The sequence below is a fragment of the Stegostoma tigrinum genome, chromosome 13, assembly GCF_030684315.1.
Source record: "Stegostoma tigrinum isolate sSteTig4 chromosome 13, sSteTig4.hap1, whole genome shotgun sequence".
In the NCBI taxonomy this organism is placed as follows: domain Eukaryota; kingdom Metazoa; phylum Chordata; class Chondrichthyes; order Orectolobiformes; family Stegostomatidae; genus Stegostoma; species Stegostoma tigrinum.
The window spans coordinates 52603389-52628934 of NC_081366.1; the positions used below are offsets into that span (position 1 = coordinate 52603389).

General features: G+C 37.6%; 1 protein-coding gene across 4 annotated transcripts in view; it reads right to left on the reverse strand.

The window, feature by feature from the left end:
• Positions 1–1791: 1791 nt before the first annotated feature.
• The window catches only part of LOC125458237 (sideroflexin-1), a 110166-nt gene continuing 86411 nt past the window's right edge, over positions 1792–25546 (reverse strand). For 3 of the 4 annotated variants that reach the window (XM_048543319.2, XM_048543318.1, XM_059650748.1), the window contains exons 3-11: positions 25078–25248; positions 17916–18014; positions 16970–17045; positions 16112–16197; positions 15448–15575; positions 13827–13876; positions 12277–12326; positions 7170–7217; positions 1792–2772 (exon numbers count right to left, since the gene is read on the reverse strand). In XM_048543319.2, coding sequence (XP_048399276.1) covers positions 2676–2772; positions 7170–7217; positions 12277–12326; positions 13827–13876; positions 15448–15575; positions 16112–16197; positions 16970–17045; positions 17916–18014; positions 25078–25248 — 805 coding nt within the window. In that variant the 3' untranslated portion in view covers positions 1792–2675. Of the gene's footprint in view, positions 2773–7169; positions 7218–7932; positions 8010–12276; positions 12327–13826; positions 13877–15447; positions 15576–16111; positions 16198–16969; positions 17046–17915; positions 18015–25077; positions 25249–25546 lie in introns of those variants that run through there. The other variant, XM_059650750.1, reaches the window with a different exon arrangement.

Consider the following 25546-nt stretch of genomic DNA (forward strand, 5'->3'; position numbering starts at 1 on the left):
AATTAGAAAGTCATTTACAAGGGCTCTTTGAAATTCTACCACTTTTCATTCATTGAGGATGTGGACTTATTGCCTATTTGCCGTTGCCCTTGAGAAGATGACAGTCGTGAACGACCTTCTTGAACCATTGCAGTACATCTGGTGTAGGCACATCACAACACAACACTGTTAAGGAGGGAATTCCACAATTTTGAGCCAGTGATAATGAAGGAACAGCAATATAGTTTGAAGTTAGGATGGTAAGTGGCTTGGAGGAACTTACAGGTAGTGTACCTGCTGCCCTTATTCTTCCAGATGGTGCGGTTGAGAGGTTTGGAAGGTGCAATTGAAGGTGGCTTGGTGAATTCTTATGATTCCTGCATCTTGTGGACGATAAGTACTTTTGCTATTGGGCATTGGTGGAGGAGAGAATAGATGTTTGTGGAAAATGGTGCCAATCAAATGGGGTATTGTGCTTTGGATGGTGTCAAGCTCGAGTGTTGTGGGGGCTGCACTCATGTAGATAAGTGGGGACTTTTCCAACACACTCCTGACGTGTCTTGCAAGTGGTAGGCAAACTTTGGGCAGTCAGGTGAGTCACTTACTACAGGATTCCAAACCACTTGATCCACTCCCATGGCTACTATATTTGTACAGCTAGTCCAGTAAATTTTCTGGTCAGTGAGAACGTGCTACCACCCATTGATTCTGGAGTATTTGGCTAATATATTGCCATTGATTTTCAATGTTCTGAGGAACAGATAATTTAAAATAGAGGTTCAAATTCTAAATGGGACATAGGAGCAGTAGAACTTGGGCATATATGTGCAACGATCATTGTAAGGGAAAGGACAGATGGCAAGAGCAGTAAATAAAACAGTATTTTCAGCTTTCTTGAAAGGGCAGAGTGTGGAGATCAATGTGTGTCAGGGCAGGTATGATGGATTGAATACAAATTGGTATGGGATAGCATGGGGTATTTGATAAACTGAAAGTGATGGAGGATGGATGATTGGAGGTAATTTTATTAGGGAATTTTTCAAAATATCTTTGGAGTTGCAGTGCAGGAAGATGGGATTGCCATACCATTTGTAATGTAGGAATTCCTTTATTATCGTACTGCTCAGACAGCCTTAGAAAATATAGCAGTTCTTGACTATGGTAAAAAGAGAATTAAGTTCTGTCTGAGATTCCTAGTGTTTTATCAACTTTACCAGAACTCTCTGGCACGTTTGGCCTCAGCAAACTTAAGATGTAATCAACTAAGAAGTTAAATATTCCTAACGTGAGTATTTACTACCATGATGGATTGGTTAAACATCTATAATTGAAAAGAAAACCAGAGTGAAAATGGGAAGGTTATTGGCTGTTACCTGCCTGACACATCCATTCATGATGAATTTTAACTGTTTGCCTTCTCAATGAAGATATTATTTGCTATACATTTTCAAGGATTTTCATAGAGATTAGCACAGATTTTACAAAGGAAAGGGTATCACATTCAGTGACTACAATGGAGCATGTTTGGACTACTTAAATTGTGTTGCTTTCTAGTATTCAAGCAAATCAAATGTCTGCTGCAACATAGATGGGAAATATAACTGTGAATTGTTTACTTAACAGTATTGAATCAACTTCTAAGCAGAAACACTGCTTTTGCCTATGTCAAAAGCTAATTTAGCTTCATGGAAAATGTTTACTGTTTTATATGTAACTTCAACTCAACACTTCCTTCTGTGCAAGAAGATGGAAGCTGTATTATTGGATAAGAATATATTCAGGCAATTACTAGAATATCCAAAATAAAAAAAATCTTTGAAATTTGACTTTATTTAGATGGTACTTTCCAGTTTCATCAAAATAATACACTTCCACTGATTGAAACACTTGCAAGACAGTATGACAATAGTTTCCTATTAAAACTGAATTCCTATATTCACAGCAATTTTAAGTCCTAAAGGCATTAGATAGCTAGGAATGTAAATTTTTAAGAACTTCCTTACAGAGCAACATTGAAGTTTTATTGCACAATTGTCAATGAGATATTAAATTTTAAAACCATAATGTCTGATCAGTTATCAATACTGTATTGTTTCAAGTATTTCATAGCTCACATCCTAGATATGCTATGCTTTATTCTCAATCTGGAGTCTAAACATTATTCAATTTCACAAGATATACAATTTACCTAACAATTATCTTCTGATGTTTTCACTCAATACTTCAACATATAATTTGAACTGAAACATTTAAGCTAACTCTAGTATAAATATGTTTATGATACTTAACACAGTCACAAGATTTATGTTCTGTTCCATTCTAATTAGCAAATAACTAAACACAGTACAAAAATAAACATTAAGGTGGAATGTAGTAAACACATACTTGAATTATAATAACCGTTTGTGCTGCGTCAGTTAACTGACAAGGCTCACTTTAGAATGGTACAAGTTATTTTAGAAACAGACTACTCAGACGTAGAGGGTGTAAACTGTTGCCTTTTTTATGCTACAACTGAACTAATATCAATTAGAATTACTTTAAATTAATTTTTTAAATCATTAAATATGCTTTTTGGAAAACTATGCAAAAATACAAATGAGTTAAGACAAAGTAAACCAGTTCTTTAATTTTGGCACACTGAACGCACTACAAATTAGATTGCTTGGTGTTTTATCTTCAGTTGTTTTGTGCTTTCACAATCCTTTGTTGAAGTAAATATATTCCACACCAGGATTGGCCTCTCGAACTTTGGCCTGAATGTCATGCTCAAGACGGCTCACAGACATAGAACTGTTTAAAAAAAAAACAAGACATCTAAGGACAGTTCAAATATACAGTTATCAGTCAGAAGTTAGCCAAAAGTCTAGATATATGTAATAAATCAGGAAGCTCAGCTGGAAAAGCACATCATTTATTTTTGAACACCAACATACAGCCACGATTTGTGGCCTATGACAGGCAGATCCACAGACGATCCCTGGATCTGCTGTTTTCTTTCTTCATCTGGAATGTTATCACACACACACCCAAATCCCATTCCCATCACCAAATCAGTGATTTTTTTTTTCCTTTTTAACTATTAACTGCCACCATTAATTCACCCATATAGCCAATTAGAAATTTACACACAAAGCCCATTACAGGCAATGCAGACCATCAAAGGTGGGGATGCTGTGCTGTGCGGAGAATTGGACTGGGTCTGCTTTTTATTTAAGCTAATTTTCTGAATCAATTTGTTCAGGAGATGTTATTACACACCTCTGGATCTTGCAGGCATTATCACATCCTTTCCCCTCAGAGCGTGAGGGTTCCTCCTCACTCCCATGATGATGGCGCCCCTTGCATTCCATTCCTTTTGTTTTCTGGGTCTGGTCAAGGTTGTACAGGTGAACAGCTCTTCCATGGAGACAGCTGAAGAGCCGCTCTGAGGGGCTCATCCTCAGTAGCGTGTCCGTGGAAGCAATAGTTTCTGTGAAGGGTTCCCACTGGAGATGGTTGACTTATTTTCCTTTTTTTGTGTGATGTTTTCCTTGATTTGACCATTTATGATAGTGGTCCCATTCCTCCTCCTCCCCCCTCCCCCCCCCCCCCCCCCCCCCCCCCCCCCCAAAAAGTGGATAACTCCTGGCATCCCTGGAGAGCCATCACCAAAGTTCTTTACAGGGACTGCATTTTCTCCTAGTACATAAGACCTGGGAAATCTTCAACACCACTGTTAAAGTTGCAGTCCCTTTTTATGGATTTCACCTTCTTTGACAGGGTATAGTCCATTCTTGTCAACTCTGTACCCTAGACACACTACCTTGTTTATCTGGAATACACATTTTTCCCTTTTTAACTAAATATTAGCTTCAGAAAAACACGCAAGACCTCCTCAAAATTCTCTAGATGTTTCTTTGCAGTCGCTGCTGAGATTAAAAATGTCATCCTGATCAACTGCTTGCCAGAGTGGCAGCCTGAGGATGTTCTCTATTTCGCTTCAAAAGATGACACAAACTGAAGACCCTCCAAAGAGAGCGCGTACTCAGAATACTTTTGAGTATTCATAATAACACACTCACTGGATGACCCCTCAAGCTCCAGGTGGACGTAGGCACAGCTTATTCAAATTAGGAAATGTGTCACACCAGTCAGCTTTTCATACAAGTTTTCCATGCATGGTATAGGGCATCGGTCTAAGCTCTCAATTCTGAGAGATAGACCAAGTTGTCAAGTTTTACAAGTGAGACTACTGGACAGCAGAATTAGCTGTATGATGCCGAATTCCTTAAAATGTTTCAATTCGGCCTCTACTTTGGTGCGCAAGGCATAAGGGATCTGTGCTTTGAAGTATTTAGGCTGGGCCTTTGGGTCTACGTAGTTCGTGGCCCCGGTGCATTTCATCTTCCCAAGTCCCTCTTACAGATCAGGATACTTCTCGAAGATTTCATCTAGATCACTGGTACCCATTTTGAAGAACTGTTGACAATCCGTTAGATTTTCTGTAGCCAGTACCTTTATAAAAGGTTTGGATCTGGCACTTGCACTACCGTTCAGGAGAGTCAGAACGTCTGTTGCCCATGTGTAAGTGGAGTTACAGTGGTCCCAATAATACATAATTCCCCAGTGGATATGGCCAGATCAAGCATTGGTGTCTTGAAGGTTTAAAGACAAATGACCCACTGGAGTTTCCTAAAGGTTTTCTCCCCAACAATAGATATGGCAGTACCTGTGTCTATCTCCATGTGTAAGGCATGGCCATTTATCTGGAGTTTTATCTTAATTGTGGCCATTGAGAACAGGGATGCAATTTAGCTGTATCACTTCCTCATCCTCTGGCTGATTTATATGCAAAGCCTTGTCTTGAGGTGGGCACACTATTCAGCCTGGGTGGTACACATTTCATCTGTTTCAGTAACCATGTCGGGGGTGAACACTATAACCACTAGTATGGCATGGATGTTGTTAGTTCTCACTGTATTGTGCAGAAGGTTTCTGCCCAGTCCTGGAACTTTGTTGCCAAGGAAGGGTGATTGGGGTCAGAGGCCGAAAACAGTAGTGTAAGTAGTATCCATTGAGGACTTAGCTTTGCAGTATCAGAGTTCCATAAGGTAGAGGACAGTATGATTCATGGACTCTAAGCTCCTAAGGCCCCTTCCCTGCATGTTCACAGGAAAAAGCCGGATTTATGACTTTCTTGAGCATCTGGTTTGGTCACTGGCTTCCTTGGGGTTGCAATATTATTAAATTCACAAACTAAGCAATCCCTTAACATTTCCTCAAGTACTGACCACTAGTGTTTCACCAGTTTCTTCAGTCTCATCAAGAATTTAGTAACTGGTTCCCCAGGAAGTCTATTTGCCATGTTAAACCTGTAATGCTGTAATTTTACAGATGATTTGGGGTCATAGTGGTCCGTGACCATAAATATCAGTTTGGCAAAAGATATTGATCCCAGAACTGCCAGGTAGGTTAAAGGACAAAGAACAGTACAGCACAGAAATAGGCCCTTTGGCCCACCAAACCTGGGTTGACACATGACACCTTTCTAAACTAAAAACCTTTCACTTCTTTGCAGTACACATCCCTCTATTCCCTGCCTATTCATATCTATTGAGATGCCTCTAAAAGGTTGCTATTGGACTGTCTTCTGGCAGCACATTTCAGGTACTTACCACTTTTGGAAAAAAAACTTGCCTCTTACATCTTTAAGCATTTCCTCTTTAAACTTAAACCCATGTCCACGAGCTTTTCGGTAGAAGAAACTGATGGACAATGCAAGCTCAAATGGTACAACTTTAAAAGGAGCAGAGGGACCTCAGGGGTTCAATTGCATCATTCTCTGAAGGTGGTCAGGCAAGTTGAAACAATTGGTAAGGTGGCTTATAATATTCTTACGTTTATAAACAGTGGCATAGAATACAAAGCAAGGAAGTGTATCTTATACCTCTATGCATCATTAGTCAGACTCCATTTGGCACACTGAATTCAGTTCTGGGTACCTTATGTAGGGAAGGATGGGAAAAGATTCCAGCTATCTGTTCTATCCATACCTCTCAATTTTGTAATTCTCTACCAGGTCACTTCTCATCACCTGGCATTTCAAGTGAAAACAAACCAAGTTTATCTAATCTCTCCTCCTAGCAATGCAAATAGATAAGGTGATCGAGAAGGCATATAGCATGCTTGCCTTCATCAGCAGGGGCACAGAGTATAAAAATTGGAAGTCAAGTTGCAGCTATATAGAACTTTAGCTCAGCTACATTTGCAATACTATTTACAGTTCTGGTTGCCATATTACCAGAAGGATGTGGAGGCTTTAAAGAGGATACAAAAGTGGTTTTACCAGAATGTTGCATGGTTTCAAGGGTATTAGCTCTGAGGAGGGATTAGACAAACTTGGTTTGTTTTCACTCGATGTCAAAGGCTGAGAGGGTGACCTAACAGAAGCTTAAAAAAATTATGACAGGCATGGATAGACAGGATAATCAGTGTCTTCTCCCCCAGATTTAAAGTAAAAGGGTAAAAGTTTAAAGGAGATGTGAAAGGCAGGTTTACTTTTTACATCGAGGGTAGTAAGTGCAGAAACATTCTGGCAGAGGGCATCTGAGAGGCACCTTGAGAGATATGAATAGGCAGGGAAGAGAGGAATCCAGACAGTGTGGAGGCAAAGGTTTTTAGTTCAGAAAAGCGCCTTATGTCGCTGCAGATTTGGTGGGCTGAAGGGCCTGTTCCAGTGTTCAGTTCTTTGTTCTTTATTTGTCACCACTAGCACCTTTGATGACATGCACTGGAACGCAGCAAAAAACAAACTAAAAGGTATTTCTAAGGTGTAGATTCTGTGATAAGACAACATGCTTTAAAAATTCATGACCTGATCTTTGAGTTTTCTGATGGTTGCATATTTAATTTTACAGATCACCAGGTCAGTCAGTAGAGTGTGACTTTTCATGAAGTAGACAAGCATGGCATTTATGCCATAGGAAAGAAGAGCTGTTATCTTGCAAAATAGGCCATCTTTTATTTAAGTGAATAGTTTCCAATTCAATAGGAAACAGTGATGCAAGCCTCGCACCATGAGTTATGGGTGTTGGAACTGGACTTAAAACTACCAGATAACATGGATTGCTTTTTTTAAAAAACATCTTTAATGAGCAGGAATAATATCAAATATCAAAAGACAAATAATGCTTGAATTGATTTCTTACCTTTTCTGTGGAAACAACGCACAGCAAAGTGGTGTAGCAAATACCAAACTGTAAAGAGGAAGATTACCAACAATAAAAATGTACAGCATGCAATATACTTCCTTTAAAATAGCTCAATATTTGTCAAACCATGTGGCATAAAAGTTCCATTTGAATTTTTTGACAATATTTGACACAAACATTTAAAATATATCTTTGAACAAATATTTGTTTGATTTATTCAAAAACATTGAAAATTAGTCTAATTTTTAATATTATCCTCGTAATTGCTTCATGCATTCTTAGCATGAGACATTTTCTGCAATATTACGAGAGGCCAGTTTAGCTGTGGTGCAAGACATCAGAGGTAAGCCAATTGCTATGCAATGTCATCGAGGATTTGCCAAGTGAAATGGAACAAGCGCCTTTGGGGATAGGGAATGGTGAAATGATCAGTCACAACAAAGAGTCCATTTAACACAGTCTATATCTAACAGAAGTCTCTACTGGCTATAATGACACAGGTCTGGCCTCTCAGAAGAGAGCAGAAATAACCCCTCAACGAGTTGCCTGAATCATGTGAAAATTTCTATCAGTTCTTTTTGGTTTATGAAGATGTCAAACTAATTTATCCTCAATCCTACATTTTTAAGGGTCTGGGGGCAGTTTGGCAGAAATCATATTACAACCTGTCACTTTAGAATACTTCTTTCAAAAATGATACACCTTTGAGTATAACAGCATCTATTTATCTTATGATTAATGCTTGCCTTTCTATAGACTATAATTCGACCCATGCAGAAACTTCTTCAAAATAGCTTTGCTTTCCTCTTATGATTTGGGCTGTTTGAAACTTCTTTTCTAGACAGAAGCCAAGAAAGAAAATGACAGTGACAATGGTGACCTAAAAATGTACAATAAATACCTTTCTGTAGGATTCCCAAAAACATCGAAGGGCAAAGTTACTACATATTACAAAAAGAGAGAAAGATGGATGATGGAAGAGAGACAGGAGGAAAAGATTGGAGTACAAGTGAGTTAGCCACATAGGGCAAGGAAGAAAAAGCGAAAAAGAGAAACATACATACTGAAAAAGTAAAACACACAGAAAGATAGAGAAAATGTGAAGAAGTATTGAAAGCTGCAAGTAGACAGCCAAGGAATTTGTTTTGTTTGAGTGTAACATCTTAAGATCATGGGAGATTACAGAACCAAAGCAGAACATATTTTTAAGAAAGTGTATTTAACACAAACAATTGGCAACATTGTAAAAATCTCAAAATGGAACATTTCCAAAGCAATTTGTTTTGTACTATGTGGTGAAATTGATAATTAAACTTTTTATTCTACACTCATTTCATCAAGCAAAACTGATATGTATTTACGAATACAGTTATACAATTATATGCCGAGGGAGTTCTTTTCAGCTATAACTTGGAGTCGTGCAGACTTCCTCACATGTTAGGCCCGTTAAGTAAAAAAAGGAGGAATAACAACATTAAGAGCTACCTATTTTTTCATAACTTGTTCCAACCTACTGATTTTCTCAAAACTGGATACAATTTTAAAATAAAAAGGAAACCCCTTTTTCTGTTTAAAATGTACTTGCAAAAGAGCTTTGCAGGTTGTTACAATTAGTTTGTGTTCAAATCAAGAGCAGAAACAGGTGTTGGAACATTCCAGAAGGATCTTTTACATGACATCCTGATTCACTCCTCAATCACCCTAAAAAGCTCCACCCTTTCCATGCAAAGCTATGAGATACATTACCTTCCCATTTTAACAGCTTCTTCTCAACATCCAAAAGGATCAAATATTCCTTGAAACTGAAAGTGATTTCTTGGTAACACTTCCATTTTAGCTTAATGTATTTGCTGCCAACTGTGCAGTCTCTTCAATGATTCCACAGAATAAGGAACTGTTTCTAGGAATGTCTGTTCATTATGAGACACGTTAGGGCTGGGGCAGAGGTAAAAATGGAATTGGATTAACATAAATGACATGCAACCAGAAGCTGTTTCTTTCCTCCATTATCCATTTTTTGCATTGCAACATGCGTTGTAATTTTGACTTTGATTTTTTCCCCCTTTTTCCATCTTGATATTTGCTTAAAAATAATGTTTATAAATACTTTGTTCTCAAGCGTTAACTTGGCTCCTGTCTCCACAGATGCTTGCCTAATCTGAGTATTTTCAGCATTTCTGTTTTTATTTTGAATAGTCAACGTGATGTTCTCTTCACCTCATTTTCATTTCCTCTTTACCCAAAACACATTGGTCTACATTCCAAAAATACAGACAACTCTCCAGTAGAAGTCCAAAACAGAGAATATCTAGGTCTGAACATTCACTTTAATCAAAGTTTACTGGCTAAGAACAAGATGACAGAATGCTATAGATCTCCACCTAAACAAGCAACACAAAGCAGTTTATGCTATGTCTATCACTATTCTAATGAAAAAATAGCTAAGTAAGCATTAAAATTGTGAAGTTCTTGGTTTGTGTGGCACAGACACATCGTAAGGTGTGTGTAACCTCAATCATTTAGAGGTATGCATACATTTATGTATTTTTTTTAGTGAATTTACAAATCAGAATTTTGTTGACACAAAATCAGCTTCTGATCTGTTAGTTCTGTAAAGCTGTTTGCAACATCTGATGAGGACGAGAGAATTAACTCTCATCTTCCTAAGTACCTCAATTGGCTATAATGAAGAGTTTTAACTCTTTTTAGCAACAAGCTCAAATCAAACTTCAAGTAAAAGTCAAAGTCAAAGTCAAATTGCTAGTTCAAAAATGAAGGGCCAATTACAAGGTTATCTGATTTTGACTGTAGGGATGAGGAATATTATTATTTACTACCTTTGGTTTGAGGAGTGTGGGACAGTAAGAAAAACATAGAAAATAGGAGCAGGTATAGACTGTTAAGCCTTTGAGACTGCTTCATCAATAGATATGATAATGGATGATCTTCCAATTCAGTGCATTGTTATCACTTGCTTCCCCATGCCTTTGATCCCTTTACCCCTGAGAACAATATCAATTAGTTCTTGAAAACATTCATTGTTTTGGCCACTTTGAGTGAAGAAATTTCTCATTAGTCCTAAATGGTCTACCCTGTATCATTAAATTGTGACCTTGGTTCTGGACTCTCCAGTGATCGAAAATATCCTTCCTGCATTTATCTTAGAGTTCTGTTAGAATTTTACAGGTTTCTAGGTGACCCTTGCATTCTTATAAGCTAGAGTGAATGTAGTGTCTAGGCCTGAAATGTCAGCTCTCCTGTTCCTATGATGCTGCTTGGCCTGTGTTCATCCAGCTCTACACCTTGTTATCTCTGTAGTCCTAACTAATCCAGTTTCTCTCCATACACCAGTCCTGCCATTCTCAGGAATTAGTCAGGCAAAGCTTTGTTGCAATCCTTCCATAGTCAGAACATCCTTTCTCAGATAAGGAAGCCAAAACTTCAGATAATACTGCAGGCGTGGTCTCCCTAAGGCCCTATATAGTTGCAGCAAAATATCACTGCTCAAGTATTTGAATCCTCTCACTATGAAGGCCAAAACACACGGACACATGAAGTTTAAGACAGCGCGAGAGTCTAGTTTAAACACGATTATCAAGAATACGCAGTTTAAAAAGTCCTTAGAATTGTTGAGGTGTGTAGTTTAATCCAAAATGGGATAGTTAATTAATTATTTGTGTCCTCCACAGTAGCAAAGTTTATAGACATTCTTAGGTTCTCGGTAAATAGAAATTTCTCATCTGCTTTTCACCAGACATATCAAGTTAAAAAGAGAATTGGGATGGTGGTGGGATTGGAGTGCATAATCTTTCAGTTCTGCTATTATAAATCCATCATTCTCTCGCTGTTCTGCTCAAAAGCTGATGCCTGAACTACATGAGGGCTGCTGGAGATCAGACACCTGCTCACCCTAAGCAGACAAGCCCCTGTTTCTGGCTTTCAACGACTTGGTCAAAATTGCAGAAACCAACATAGGAACATCAGGCAGGTTTGCCAGAAGTTAGTGGACTCCTTCATCCTTTGATTCAACTAACGACATCAGCACTGTGCCAGCTCCAGCAATGGGTGTGTCTGGTTGACTCCAAGATCAGTTTCATGAGTCCTTTGAGGAATCAGGTCTAGCAGAATGGTCTAGATATGCATAGCTCCTCCACGTGAAGTATACAGAAGGTGGCATCCTCTAAGTGCAAAGTCAGTGAGCATTAGGAAAGCAAGCAAACAGTCATTAGATACATTTTATCCAGATATGAGATTCATGTGTTTCTGCATCCAAATGATCTGGCACAAACGTGCAAGCCACAGGTGTCCTTGAGATTTACAGTATTGAAGGGCTCAAGTGACGTGGGAATTGTACCTGACATTAGGCATGATGTTCTGAGGCGGTTAGTTTTCCCATACTGATATTGCAAAGCAGCATTTTAATGATGGTTGGTTTAACCTTTTGGCAAGTTATGCCTCCAGGTACCTGCTCTGGTTTACATGTTGGCTTTCCAGTTTCTCAGTAGAGGAAGAGAGAACTAGAAGTAGCACATAAAAAGATGCATGGAAATAAGCTGAGAATTTGTTATTTTTTCCTTGTATTTTTTCCCGTGTTGTCCTTCTCAGCACTACTCACATCATACCAGGGAGGGGTAAATTCCACTAATGTGACATTTTAAGATGTATTTGAAAAATAGTTCTACTCAAAATTATCACATTTAAAAAAATGTGATGTGTACATTTGTTGTGATCTACCGCACATTACCTGAAAAGGGTGAGAGAAGCATATTCGTGAGTGATTTTAGAAGACAATTGGATAAATACTTGAAGGGCAAAAAAAACCGCTGAGTTACACGGAAAGAAGGGAGTCTGATTAATTGGATAGCTTACCAAGTCAAATGGCATAATTCTGTGCTGGATCATTCTCCAGATTATAACCTACAAATTATGCTGTTCATGAAAAATGACTAATGCCAAACTTTTGTGTAGGGTCTTTTACTTTCTGGATGAGTGATAAATCTATACAGCATTTCTAATAATTAAAACTGTTAGAATAGGGCTGCTTCCAATTTACAACTACTCTAGCTAATGATGTGACAGTAGAGAGATTTCAAAACATACTCACCAGACTCCTACCAAGCCCACTTGAATTGGTGCACCCATCCATGGGAATCGCTATAATAATGCAAAAATCATTATTTAAATTTCATTAATTTGAGATACTGTAGTAATTCTGATATTTCTTTCACTAGCCCCACCTATACGTTAAGATGATAGATAAATTTTGCATTGACAACAGTTTTATGTGTCAAACAAACTGAATCTTGATGAGTTTTGTAAACTTTGATAAGAGCTGGTCAGTTAAATATACTTCCAAGCATACTCAATGCAGTCAACCTAAGCAGCTCGTTTCTGGAAATGTCACCTTTTCCTTGCTGATACTTTCTACTTCTGATGATAGTGACCCTTCTAAAATAGTATTCCCTGCGTTATGGCATGGATGTGTGATTAGATCCGTACCCCAGGATCAAATAAGTGGAAACTGTCTGGATCATCCAAAGAGAGTTGAGTGAGAGGAACAGAACTGCTGGTTAGGGAATGGAGTTCATTAACAGCATTGGGATGATCGATATCCTGGGTTTTCCTTAATGAACAAAAGTGGAGACCGAGGTGATGCATGGACTACTCAAAGCTAATAGCTTGTGAAGCCTTGGGCTTTTCTAAAAAAAAACTTAACAATAGAAGCACCCTGAACAGGAGGGGTCAAGCTCCCATAGAATCAGGATTTTTAGTTTTAGCTTTCAGCAGTTGTTTGGGGTCTTGAAGCTGGATGAGGAAGTTCTTATTCCCCTCTCTGTTACAGATAACAGCTGGGGTACTCTTCCTATTGCCAGAATTGCATGTGAGACAATCTCATTTACTGAATTTGTCTTTGCCAGGATGTGTTTCTGGAATGTGACTATATTACATAATTAAATAGTAGTGGTTAATATGTATAATTAATTTGTTAAACATTTGATAACTATAGTTAAACCAATTCTTTTATTTTTATTTTGTCTGTATTTTAACACTATAGTGTTAAAATAAAGAGTGTATTTTGCTTAAAGTTGATAGTTTGACTGATCAAATTGCATCTGGAACATAACGCCTTACACTCACCTTTAAAATAGAAAAAACAAACAAACATTCTGCTCTAGGATATCTTTTCAGTATATTTTGAGGGGATTTAGTCTGGTCCGTAACACTACTTAAACCCACCAGTATTATGCTGCTCCCATAAATATATTTTTATGCTGTTTTTCCTGTCAGAGTTGACTAGCAGGTATTCATCAGGCCCATTAATTTCTCAGTGTGTTGATTATAACTACATGGCTTTTGGATCAGTTAAAATATGACCTTCTGTATCTCAATAATTTATTTGCCCTCAATCATTTTAATTTGCTTGTCTATAGCATTTTGAATAAACTGTGAAGTATTCATGCACAGCTTTTGTTTTTCTTTAGTTTGTTACAACATTTGATACATTTTAAGAATAAAACATTAATTGTATTGAACTGATAGCCTCATTTTTAAAAAAAATATATAGGAGGCAACGTGCCTATTTTTGGATACTAGCACCATGAGATTGGTTCCATGAAAAGAAATATTAAAAATTCAAAAGTATCAAAGGTTTACCTTTAGGAAGGCTTTCCTTTCCAAGGTATTCATTATAAATGGAGGGATAGCTAAAAATAAACTTCATTTAATAAGTTGACAATATAATCAATTAAAACATAAAACAAACAAGTATATTTAGTAACATAGCAGTTTTAGTGTTTTGGATTCTAGTCCAATGCAATGACTATCTGAATATTTAGAAATGTCATTTACACAGATGATCTTGAATTCCATTTAAAAATAACAGTACTTTAACTTTCTAGCATTCTGTAAATATTCAGTAAAATGAAGAAATTTCTAACAAATTATCAAGGCAAAATTTCTGGATTTCCAAATTTTACTTGTCAGTAAAAGATATTGCCAATATTAATTCCTGAAACTTACAGGACATCTAAGAGCCATAAGATCTCAAAGATTGTACTTGAATTGAAATTTGACTAATCTAGTACTTTGAGATTGTGAAATGGTTTTATATTTTCCCCCAATGGGCAACTAAGTTACAAGTTGTACTGAAATCATTTGCTTCCCCACTGTTTACATTAGCTTTCCCCAATAGATTTTGTGACCTTGAATAAGTAAGATATTAGAAGAGAGATCACTAGACTCAAAACGATAACTCTGCTTTCTCGCCACAGATATGGTTAGACCTGCTGAATTTCTTTGGCAGTTTCTGTTTTTGTTTCTGATTTCCAGTATTCACAATTCTTTGGTTTGTTTTTTGAATATGTAATGAACCAGATTCTTAACCGAATTGAATTTATATTTGCTGTAAGCTGTATAACTAATCTCCTTGGTCTTTTGCGCACAGCCAGTGGTATGTGTGCTGTAATCTGGAATATAATCTTGTAAGTACATTTTAAATGCAGCAATGCTACACTTAGCAGGTATTAGGAAGAATATTCCCATTTTCATTTTTATTTAGTAGTTCTCAAAACCACAAATCTACATTTCTGTACACAATTCCAACATCCTCCTCTACTTTAGAATACTAATTCCAGACAGTCTTCTTTTAGGCTGCAGAGCTATGAATGTCTCAGTGGTGCTTGCCAAAGCTAATCCATATTTTTTGGAAGTCCATGTTTTTACAGTCAGTGATGGACACCAAAATATATAAAAGTTTGCTTCTCCGTTCAAAGTAATATCTTTCTACATCAGGCTGTCTCTCAAATCAAGCCAAGAAACGTTTGCATCCACTCTTAGAAACTAATGCAGTTTGAATGACAGGTAAATTGGGCCTCCTGAGTTCCATTATGATAGCCACTTGCAAATCATAACTCTGCCAACGAATGCTAAATGTAGCACATTCTGTCTGAACTTTGTACTCAATAAAACATACAAGGGTCAAAAATAATTGGTTAAAAAATATCTGCTTAAAAATATCTGCTTTAATCAAACAAATTGAATTAGTTTGTAGACCATAACTGAAATGCAAATATACAAATGATTTATTATCATGACAAATACCTTCAGTAAATTTGGAATAGATGTGTTTCCAACAACAAAAGAAAACACTGGAAACCTATTAACAACAAAACCAGATTTGGCATCCACCTGGCAACACTGTATTATATAATAGACTCGAGGCAGAAGTTTGCTTAACAAGAGTAACTCAGGAAGTCAGACATTTAGAACTACAAACCCATGCCAGGAGCAGCCATGAGAATCCTGGATATGACCACTTGTATAATGGCCTGTTGAGCAGCTTTTGTTGATTCTCCTAATCGGTTGCCATTCTCATCTGTTATTGGTATTCCATGTTTCAACTCTCTGCAGAGCAAAAGCAAACCAGTGATTTCTGGAATGGTTAAACCTAATGTTGCAAACGCCAAAATGACTCATTTCCTAGCTGAAAGGTTCATTTATTGGGATGAATTTTAGCTGATAACATTTCCTATGCTCCAGGTAAACCAGCACTTCTCTGCTTATTTATTAGAAATTAACAGCTCCATTCTGTAAATTTAAACTGCATAACTTTTGAAAAAGATTTATTTTCTGAAAATGGGCTGAAAACACCAAGTTCTCTTTTCAGAGGACGTCACCTATAGAAAGCAAAGGTAAATAGTACTGCTTTCAATATTCCACTATTCTATAATAATTCTGTTCTCTAATAATGAGTCTTGCAGAGATAGTTCAGTGTGACTGGCACTTGATCTTACAGGAATAACTAAATTATGCTTGAAATCTCCCACTGCAGAAATGTTGGAATTGGATAACCTACTCTGTAGTGCACCATGTCTTCTCTAGGATTATTTCATTCCGAAATCTACTTTTTACTGGAATTCAGACAGTAAAGGAAAACTTACCTCTGCCTCATTAAAGGGATATTTATACAATTGGCAGCAGCTACTGCAGCAAATGGAACAAAACGTCCTATCAGAGGTGTCACACGCTGAAAAGAAGAAATGGATCATTAATTACTTCCTTTACAAGAATAGCTAAATGAGTCAGTCCAAACCTTCATTATTACATACATGAAAGTGTCTAAACAGTACTAATTTTTCCCAAATGTTATCCTTTAACCACATACTACTAACATGTTGTTAGTAATGAAGCTCATTATGTTGTCTCTTATCAAGTGGAGAAGACAAAGTAATAAATAATTCAAAACCTAAATCCTTAGAACTGCAGATGGAATATGCCTTGTCTCATTCTCAGAGTTCCGAACAAAACAGACTGACTTAATTTCTTTAATTCAAAGGAAGACAGAGCTAAAAAGGAAAATTTTAATATTTAAAGTAACTGAAGCGCATTCATTTCAGAACAAAACACCTATTTTGTGCTTAATGTGGAAGTGTGTTGTGTGAAATACAGAATGCAGAAATCTTTATGCTCAATCCCAGATAGTCTCTGCAAGAAATAACATGGGGATCCAATCGTCAGTTTCAGTATTTCTGCACTGGGGAGGAGTAAAGTTATCCAGGGTTCCGTTCTTGACTTTTATAGAACCTTTCACTAAAACTTGTCAGTTTGTGTGCACTTAAGATCAAATTATCTCTGAACCACCTGTTCGAGTCTTGGACCAGTGGATTTTGCTCCTTGGATACTAAACTACTTCTTGCATAGTAAACCATTCATCAATGGTACCTTCTTTAAATCAGCAATACACCTTTGCATTGTTCATCCATGGACTAAAACATACATGTTTCAAAAATTAACGATACCTTGGTTAGAGAATTAAGGCCGAGAGCTGTTGCTACTGCACCCGTTGTGGCAGAGATGTAAGCTGTACCGAGCTGACTGCAATTTTAACAGAAAGTGAAATATGAAATCATTATAGTAATTATTTACTGGATACTTCCGGAACAAAATTTAAACAGTGTTAACTGAAGTGACCACTGACGTTGTAGTAGTGGCGGTAAATATACACAACAACTTCTACTGGAGAAGTTAATACATGTAAAATAAATCCCATTCTTCAGACGACATGTCCATCACGGGCCTCCTGCAGTGCCACAAGGATGTCACCCGAAGGTTGCAGGAACAGCAACTCATATTCCGCTTGGGAACCCTGCAGCCCAATGGTATCAATGTGGACTTCACCAGTTTCAAAATCTCCCCTTCCCCCACCGCATCCCAAAACCAGCCCAGTTCGTCCCCTCCCCCCACTGCACCACACAACCAGCCCAGCTCTTCCCCTCCCCCCACTGCATCCCAAAACCAGTCCAGCCTGTCTCTGCCTCCCTAACCTGTTCTTCCACTCACCCATACCTTCCTCCCACCCCAAGCCGCACCTCCATTTCCTACCTACTAACCTCATCCCACCTCCTTGACCTGTCAGTCTTCCCTGGATTGACCTATCCCCTCCCTACCTCCCCACCTTCTTTTCTTTCCATCTTTGGTCCGCCTCCCCCCCTCTCCCTATTTATTCCAGAACCCTCTTCCCCCTCCCCATTTCTGATGAAGGGTCTAGGCCCGAAACGTCAGCTTTTGTGCTCCCGAGATGCTGCTTGGCCTGCTGTGTTCATCCAGCTCCACACTTTGTTATCTTATATATGGAAGTTTTGTTCTGTTTACATTCATTTACATTGAAAAACAAAAATCAGTTGGCTGTCAGTATATGAAATATAATTCAAAATGCCTTACAGTCTTATTAGAAGTACAACCTACCCTACGGTTATTGGAGCATCTCCACTTCTGTTAGTATAGTTCACAATAGCATTGAAGGACTGATTAATCCACTGCCAGAAAACCACAGCTGGAGTAGTTCTAAAATCAAATCAGTTGGACACATTACATTTGCTGTACAGAGTCATGAAAACAACACTTTGAACAATTTGCCTATTAATTTACCAAAGTCCACATTGGATCACAATTGTCTCTATGCTTGTATTTTTAATCTTCATTTCATCTGCGTTAAAGGTAAGCAGAGAAATAATGATGATTTTAAATGAAAAAGAAAACAAAGCAATTGTCAAGGCTCAGTTGGAAATCACTAAGACTGATGATAGTCTATGAACCAGCGATCATGAAGTTTTCAAGTCAAAAGACTGTAATAAGATGGAGGATGGCAGGGTAATCGTTTGGGTAAGAAATGAGATGGATTAGGAAACAAGTTTAGATTTCTACATAGTAAAAGATATAGGAATTTGTATACTGGAATTCTAATCTGGAAAGAAAAGCAGAGTAAATGTAAGAGAAACACTGAACAATTTGGCACAACACATATGGTCCAGGTGAGAGTCTGTTATATTGTAACAACAATTATCCATGCCTTGGTTTGTAGTAATATGGTAGAAGCAAGTTTTCTTGAACATATTCAAAATTAAGAATTGAATAATCTCCAAACTATGGAGATATTGATCACATTAACACCACAGGAAGAGGCTATATGATATCATGAAAAAATTTTAACCAAGTTATTTTACCTATATAGCCTTGTCCCATTAGTACATTTGCACAAAAATGTGGGTAATATTGAAATGCCCCAAAGGCAAACTGACATTTACTTTTCTTCAAAACTACACAACAGCAGCATTAATATAGCCATTTTGATGCAACAAATGCCCCAAGGAACTGCACAGGAATGTTTTAATAATATTGAGTCACAAAAGGAGATGTTATTGCTGATGACTAAAGGTGACAGAGCAAGGAGTATTTTAAATCATGAAATAAAGCTAGAGAGGTGAAGGGGCTTATAATACAGGGAATGCTTTACATCCTCCAACAACTGTTTATCAAGCAATGAGCAGGATGGATAAAAGGGAACCAGAAGATGTATTTGCCTGCCACTTCAACGCACCCAAATGTTCCTATGCCAGCATTTCAGTCTCAGGCCTGTTGCTGTATGGAGGAGAGTCTCAGCGCAAGCTTAAAAGTAGAATACCATTTCATCTTTCGCTTGGGGTTCTGTAGCCTTTTGGAAATTTTTCTCACTTTTGCAGTGAAAGTGGAGGATTCCCACCTTTTGGGACTAAAATGGAAGACTTGTGCATTTCATGGCTGAATAAAAAATTCTAATTCTCTTACTGGATTTCAGATCTACTGAATAAATCCTGCTGCCTGTAATTTTCAAGATGAATCCCATTTGCTCAACAGCATTCCCTAGACAAGTAATGCTGACCATGTTCTTCGAATAATGCCTGTTATCTAACAACTCTAAAAAAAGTCCCTTGAACAACTTCTCCAAATTAATTGCAATTCCTTTGCCCTTAATAAAGTCTTCCTGCCTTTCCACAACTTCAACAGTGAATCTCCTGCTCTTATTATGACCTCTATTGGCTCCATATTTTCTTCTGCTAGAACATTGTGTCTTAGGCTTCTAAATTGCTATGTTATCTCTATTTCTGGCTTTGCAACATTACTGATGCTGTGGCGTTGGTTTAAATTACATCTATGGCCATCATTTTCTTTACTGCAGCATTGCCTCACGATGTCTGTCCTCTGCAACGGTTATGTTAGTTCTGCATTGTAAGTATTTAGATGGATGATAGGAAAATGTAGGGTATGCAGGGTAGTTTGATCTTAAGAGTAGGACAGTAGTGGGCTGAAAGGCCTATACTGTTCTATGTTCAATGTTGCTTACTTCTCACTTTGTCAGCCTGAAAGTGTACTGTTTTGGGTGTCAGAGTCATACAGCACAAACAGATTCTTCAGCCCAAATCGTCTGTGCCAACCAGATTTCCTAAACTGAATTTTAACCTGTTCACCAGGAAGTTCAACTCTACTCATGGCGATCCCATATCTGTTCAATCTGTGGCTGAATTTATAATTGCGGCTGCTCCAACTGTTGCAACCTGTAACTGCCAGGCATGACTAATGTGTCTGCTCCACGTAGCTTCTGGTTCATCCTTGCTTCTGTGCTTCTCATACCATGTTTAAACTGCTTTTAGCATTGACTGTGGATTCTTCTTTATTGAATTTTACCATGAGTTTATCGACTGTAGTTTCTTGATCATCCGTTTCTTCTACTACCAATAGTCTGACTCAGGCAGACTAATCTTGCAACAGTATTGGAAATTTCTTCTGGGTTCACTAGCATTCGCTTTGTACAGCTAAACTGAATTTCAATCAGCGCTGTTGCACACTGTATTATACCGGTGTGAACACATTAAATCTTCAGACAATACCATTGGTACCATGTTGTAGGAGCTGGCTTAATTCTTGTTTACCATAAGGTACATTTGTTACCGTCACTCTGCTTTAAGATACAATGTCTGCCTTGTCTAGTATGGCAGAGAAAAACAAAGTAATCTAAGAAGAGGAGGTTCTCGTCTTGAACAAGATGAAATTTACAGCATGACAAAAATCAGGTACAGGCTACATTGATACACTTCAAAAATTATAAGCAGACCTCAAGATGTTGGGCCTTCACATCTGGAGCTGTTCAGCCTTCCCTTACTCAAGTCCTTGTGACATCATCAGATTGGGTGGAGCTTAATGCTGTCTTCAGCAATAATCCTTTCAGAACCATTACCATACACATCATGACTCAGTCTGGTTTCTATCTTATTAATAAGACTTGAGATCCTCCTGGTGCAAATCTTCAGTAATATGGCACATAATCTCTCTCATGTCCTCTACAGCTGTGGTTTGTAACATGCAACTCCTGCAATAACTGCTCTTTCCAAGAGTTTCAACAGTACATCAAAACCCTGAAACATCTACTCTACCTTCTCCTTCCCTCTGACCTGCTCAGTTTTAGGTATTCTCCGTTTCTAAATTAAACAAACAGATAAGTTTTATAATTGACGGAGAAAATATTTCATGTAAAACTCATTCAGCTATATCACAAATTCAGAAACTATTAATTTATAATATACAAAGGATCAGCAAAACTCAGTAGCTATTCTAAAATGTTCTAACAAAGAACACTGACCCGAATTGCTAACTGTGTTGTCTCTCCACTCATGCCACTTGACTATTTCTAGAGATTTTTTGTTTGTATTAAAAGCATACATTATTATTGCTACACGGTTTCTTTATTTTGTTCCCGTTTCATACATTGTCAGCTAAATCTAGCATGGCCATCCACCTAGCCTGCACATCTTTGGACTGTAGAAGGAAACTAGAGCATCTGGAGGAAATCCACAGAGACACAAGGAGAATGTGCAAACTCCACACAAACAGTCACTCAAGGGTGGAATTGAACCTGGGCCCCTGGTGCTGTGAGACAGCAGTGCTAACCACTGAGCCACTGTGCCACCCTTACCTACCTTCAATTTTTCACCAATTTCCACCAGTTTTTCTTTTCCCAGCATATTGACTTAAATTGTTATTCTTTTCCCTATATGGTATTTACCCTGATTCTGCAGGCTCATTTCAACTCACTTGTTTACTTCCCTGGCCCTGGCCTTTTGTGCATTTTCACCACTACTGAAAGAAAGTCAGTTATCTGGTGTGTTGGAGCTTCCATCCTATACCTCCTATGGATTTCAAATGTATCCTCAGAACTTACTGAAAGCAAAGGCACCTACACTAAAATGGTCCCTCTGAAGAGCTGCTCAGTTGCTCAAAACTGCTTTGTACCATATCTTGGATCGATTCTATAGAAGTATGGCATTATATAGGTTTCTGAGCCATCAAGATAGCTTTATTTTTTACATTGCCTCAACATTCTTCAGAAGAATCTATTTTATATTTTAAAAATCTTGTACTTGTATGACTTCCTGATGTGTAACACGTATTTTCTGTCCAGATCACACCTGTATCATGCTATTTGTCATGCTATCTCCATGGTACCTGGATATCATGCTACCACTTTTACACCTGTGAAAGTTATGTATAAAGGTATTTTTAGTCCTGCCAGCACAACAGAAGTAGAATTTTGTAGAAATGCAACATGATAAAAATGTTGCTTAGTCAACAGCCTATTCACACTGGTGTTTATCCCTGAAATCAGCACTAATCCAATACCATTTGCTTGCCTTTATTCGCTTTTCCTTCAACCTTCTCCATAATCTGTTCTTGGGCATTGACGACACTAGGTAGTGCTAATGCTTCTCCAAACTATATCCTAGATCCATTTCTACAGGTAGTGGTAGAAGCAGTGTGGAAAATTCTACAATATCTGTTCCCCTGCCTTTCAGGAGATCTTTACCTTACATTCATGTTTTACTTTATATTTATGTGCAACCTTGGGGCTTAATTGTGATACAGTGTCAGCTCTTTACCCATGCTTACCTAGATGAGATTTTGCTGTCATTGGCCCCTGACCTACCTTGTCCCATTCAGCCTCTTACTTGCCCACCTTTACTGCTGCAGAGTTAGTCACATCTTCAGTACTGCTATCTCATCATACAAGGCACCTTTATTATCAGATATATTGTATAATCTTCAATGCCATGAACGCGAGATCTGTTCTGTCTTGGTTCAGAACAAAATTAAAGATCCAGTGTCAGATTTATGAGGCTGAGCAGAAATGCAAGATTCATGGGGAAAGCTCTGCAGGGAAAATGAAAAGCTATGTGGGAGAATGTTTGAACTGTAAAAATGGGACAGGCAGAGGCAAAGGAACAGTCAAAAAATAGATAATACGAGGCAGACAGGAAATAATGCTAAAGTTAAGGGTGACTAGAGGAGAAGGTGTAGAAGAGCTGGTTAGGGGAACAATGCAAAATAATAGGGCAAAGAAACAAAAAAGTAGAGAGGGGAAAAATGTAAAATAAAACGTCACAAGAAAGAACATAATTGGTAAAGCAGCACAACAAATGGACATTAAGAAGAGATAATACACAACAGACAGGGGGGAAAGAAAACACAAAGGGTGCAGGCTCCATAATCACATCTTCTCGTCACTCAGAACTCAAAAAGAGGGAAAATGAAAAAGACAGATGAAGAAAAGCTGAGAGACATCTAGAAAACAATGTTAAGATGAAAGAACCACAAGCAGATATTGTTATAGTATATATGGATTATTAACTTTTAAAAGTCTCATTAACTTAAAAACCAAGAACTTTATGGTTGAGAACAAAAAATAGTCAACAGCAAGATGGGACACCTTTTAAATGGCTGTCAAAGTCACCTGATCCAGAAGAAAACTCTCAGGAACACATACTGGGATATATGATAGCTGGAATCAACTACGAAACTCAGAAAAGGCTACCCAAGGGGATAATTACTTGGACATTATAGTCATTTTCCAGGCCATATAGTTCACAAATGTAACATTGAACTGTATCTGCACGGGAATGATTTGACTACAGGTATTACTGGAACAAAATGTTTGAATCAAAAGCTCATCATGTAAAGAGTAGGACTGAAATTCTCCCTAATTGTAGATAATGAGTGTACAGATAATAGGGAATCCTTGACAATGGATTAATGAAACCTTTTTGCAAAAATGGATTGTTTTGCCATGAGAAATCAACAGCTAAGTTTTCAGGTATCAAAAGCAAACATGATCTCACAAAGTCAGTAACAAATGCAAAGTAGCGGATGTGGACACAATTGCTAACACAGACACAGCCACCCAAACAGCCTTTTGGAAATAGACACTAGAAGTAGTACTTAAAAAAGGAGGTTCCGAGTGAACTTTGGGGATAGTTGGAAAGAAACTGCTGGCTGCAGTTTCTTCAGAGGGTGGTGGCATCCAGTTCCCATAGAAAGAGCTAGAGGAAAATTGAGGAACTGATCATTTTCAATAAGTGCAAAATTCTCTATAACCGATTGCATCCAGGAAACAAACTAATCAACAATCAGCCTCAGATTAAAACCTTGCAATTCAAACACAACAAGGACTCCAAATTATATATTCTTTTATTTTTCTTTGTACTGCACACTAATTCTCCTTAAACTTTGTGTGAGTGTGTGCGCGCCCAAATAACTGCAAAAATGGTCAAATGCTTGATGTTGTCCTACTATTTATTTCTGGTTTAACAACGAATAAGTGTGCTGTTTCTTTGGGTCAAGAAAACATTGATGAATTACTCTTTACTTCTCATAGCAAAAGTAGCTACAATTTTATTTGGAGAAAGGTATAGCTTTATGCAAAAAGAGCATTAACCTTTGTTGTGATCAAACATGGTGGATGAAAAGACGGAGCCAGTTCACATCATTTCACATGGTTGTAACCAGAGTTATACTATGAGAAACACAATGACTGACCAATAACACACAACCTATGTAGAACAATGACTTGAGAGCTCCATTAGTATTTAAAAAAAAACACACTATGTTGTCTGGGAAGTCCAGCATTCACTATTTAATCAGGAAAAAAAAAATAGGGATTTACTTAATCTCCCAAGACTGCCCACAGCACAATTTATCTTTGACACTTCAAAGTCAATATCATGCTCAAGAAATGTGAAATACATACACAAAAATCAACTTGACAGGGCAAACTTACACATTGTGCCCTGCAAACATTTTTTTGTTATGATTCAAAATTTAAAAAGATATACTTTTGGTCATTGGGGCATTGCAGCCCCTAATTTTTCCCTAAACACTGCAAAAAAAGTTTCCAATTTTGGGGATGAGAGTGGTAGTTTTTATTGCATGATGTTTAAAACATTTCAGTTTCAAAAAGAAAAGCCTAAGTTGATGCTGCTAAAGAAGATCATGGTTTATTTTTGAAGAAGCATGAAATTAGAAAATGTATTTCTTAATCCTGACAGTCCTTCTGTCTTCCACTGTTTCTGGATCAGATAAATTGACGAATAATGCAGAGTTTAACGCTTCTCCAGAAACATAGTCATGCAGCAAGTAGGCAGAACATGCAACTGTGCAAATTGGTTATCTTATATGTCCATTAATAACCAATCACCCCAATATGCTTTATCCAGTTGAAAAAAATCACGAGGAAAACTCCAACATTTAAAACATATTTACTCACTTATAGAAGGTCATCATACATCCAGTAATTGTCATGTTCATTGGCACCTGAGCTGACATTCGGCCAATAAGAATCATTTTTTCTCCCGTATCTGGGTGAAATGCAGAATCGTAGACATACTTTGCCTTCCAAAGTTCATCTTCTGTAAGCTCAGGAGCTACAATACCTTGCCTAAGATATAAAAACTTAAATGTAATTATCTTCCACTAGGATAAGCAACCAATAAACCAAAAAACCTCCCATATTAAAAAAAATGTAGGTTAAATTCACACTAAAGATACAAATGGTAAACTGGTCAAGTTCTTTTTTGTATCCTCAAGTCTAAATATTTAAGACAATAGTGTTCATACTTTAAAAAAGTTATTCACTTATCCCATAAGAGCTGGTATACATCACCGCCCCTGGTAATAGCGCATTGATAACATGAATACTTTTAAAAATACAGAAAGTTAGATTGTTAAACCGTATT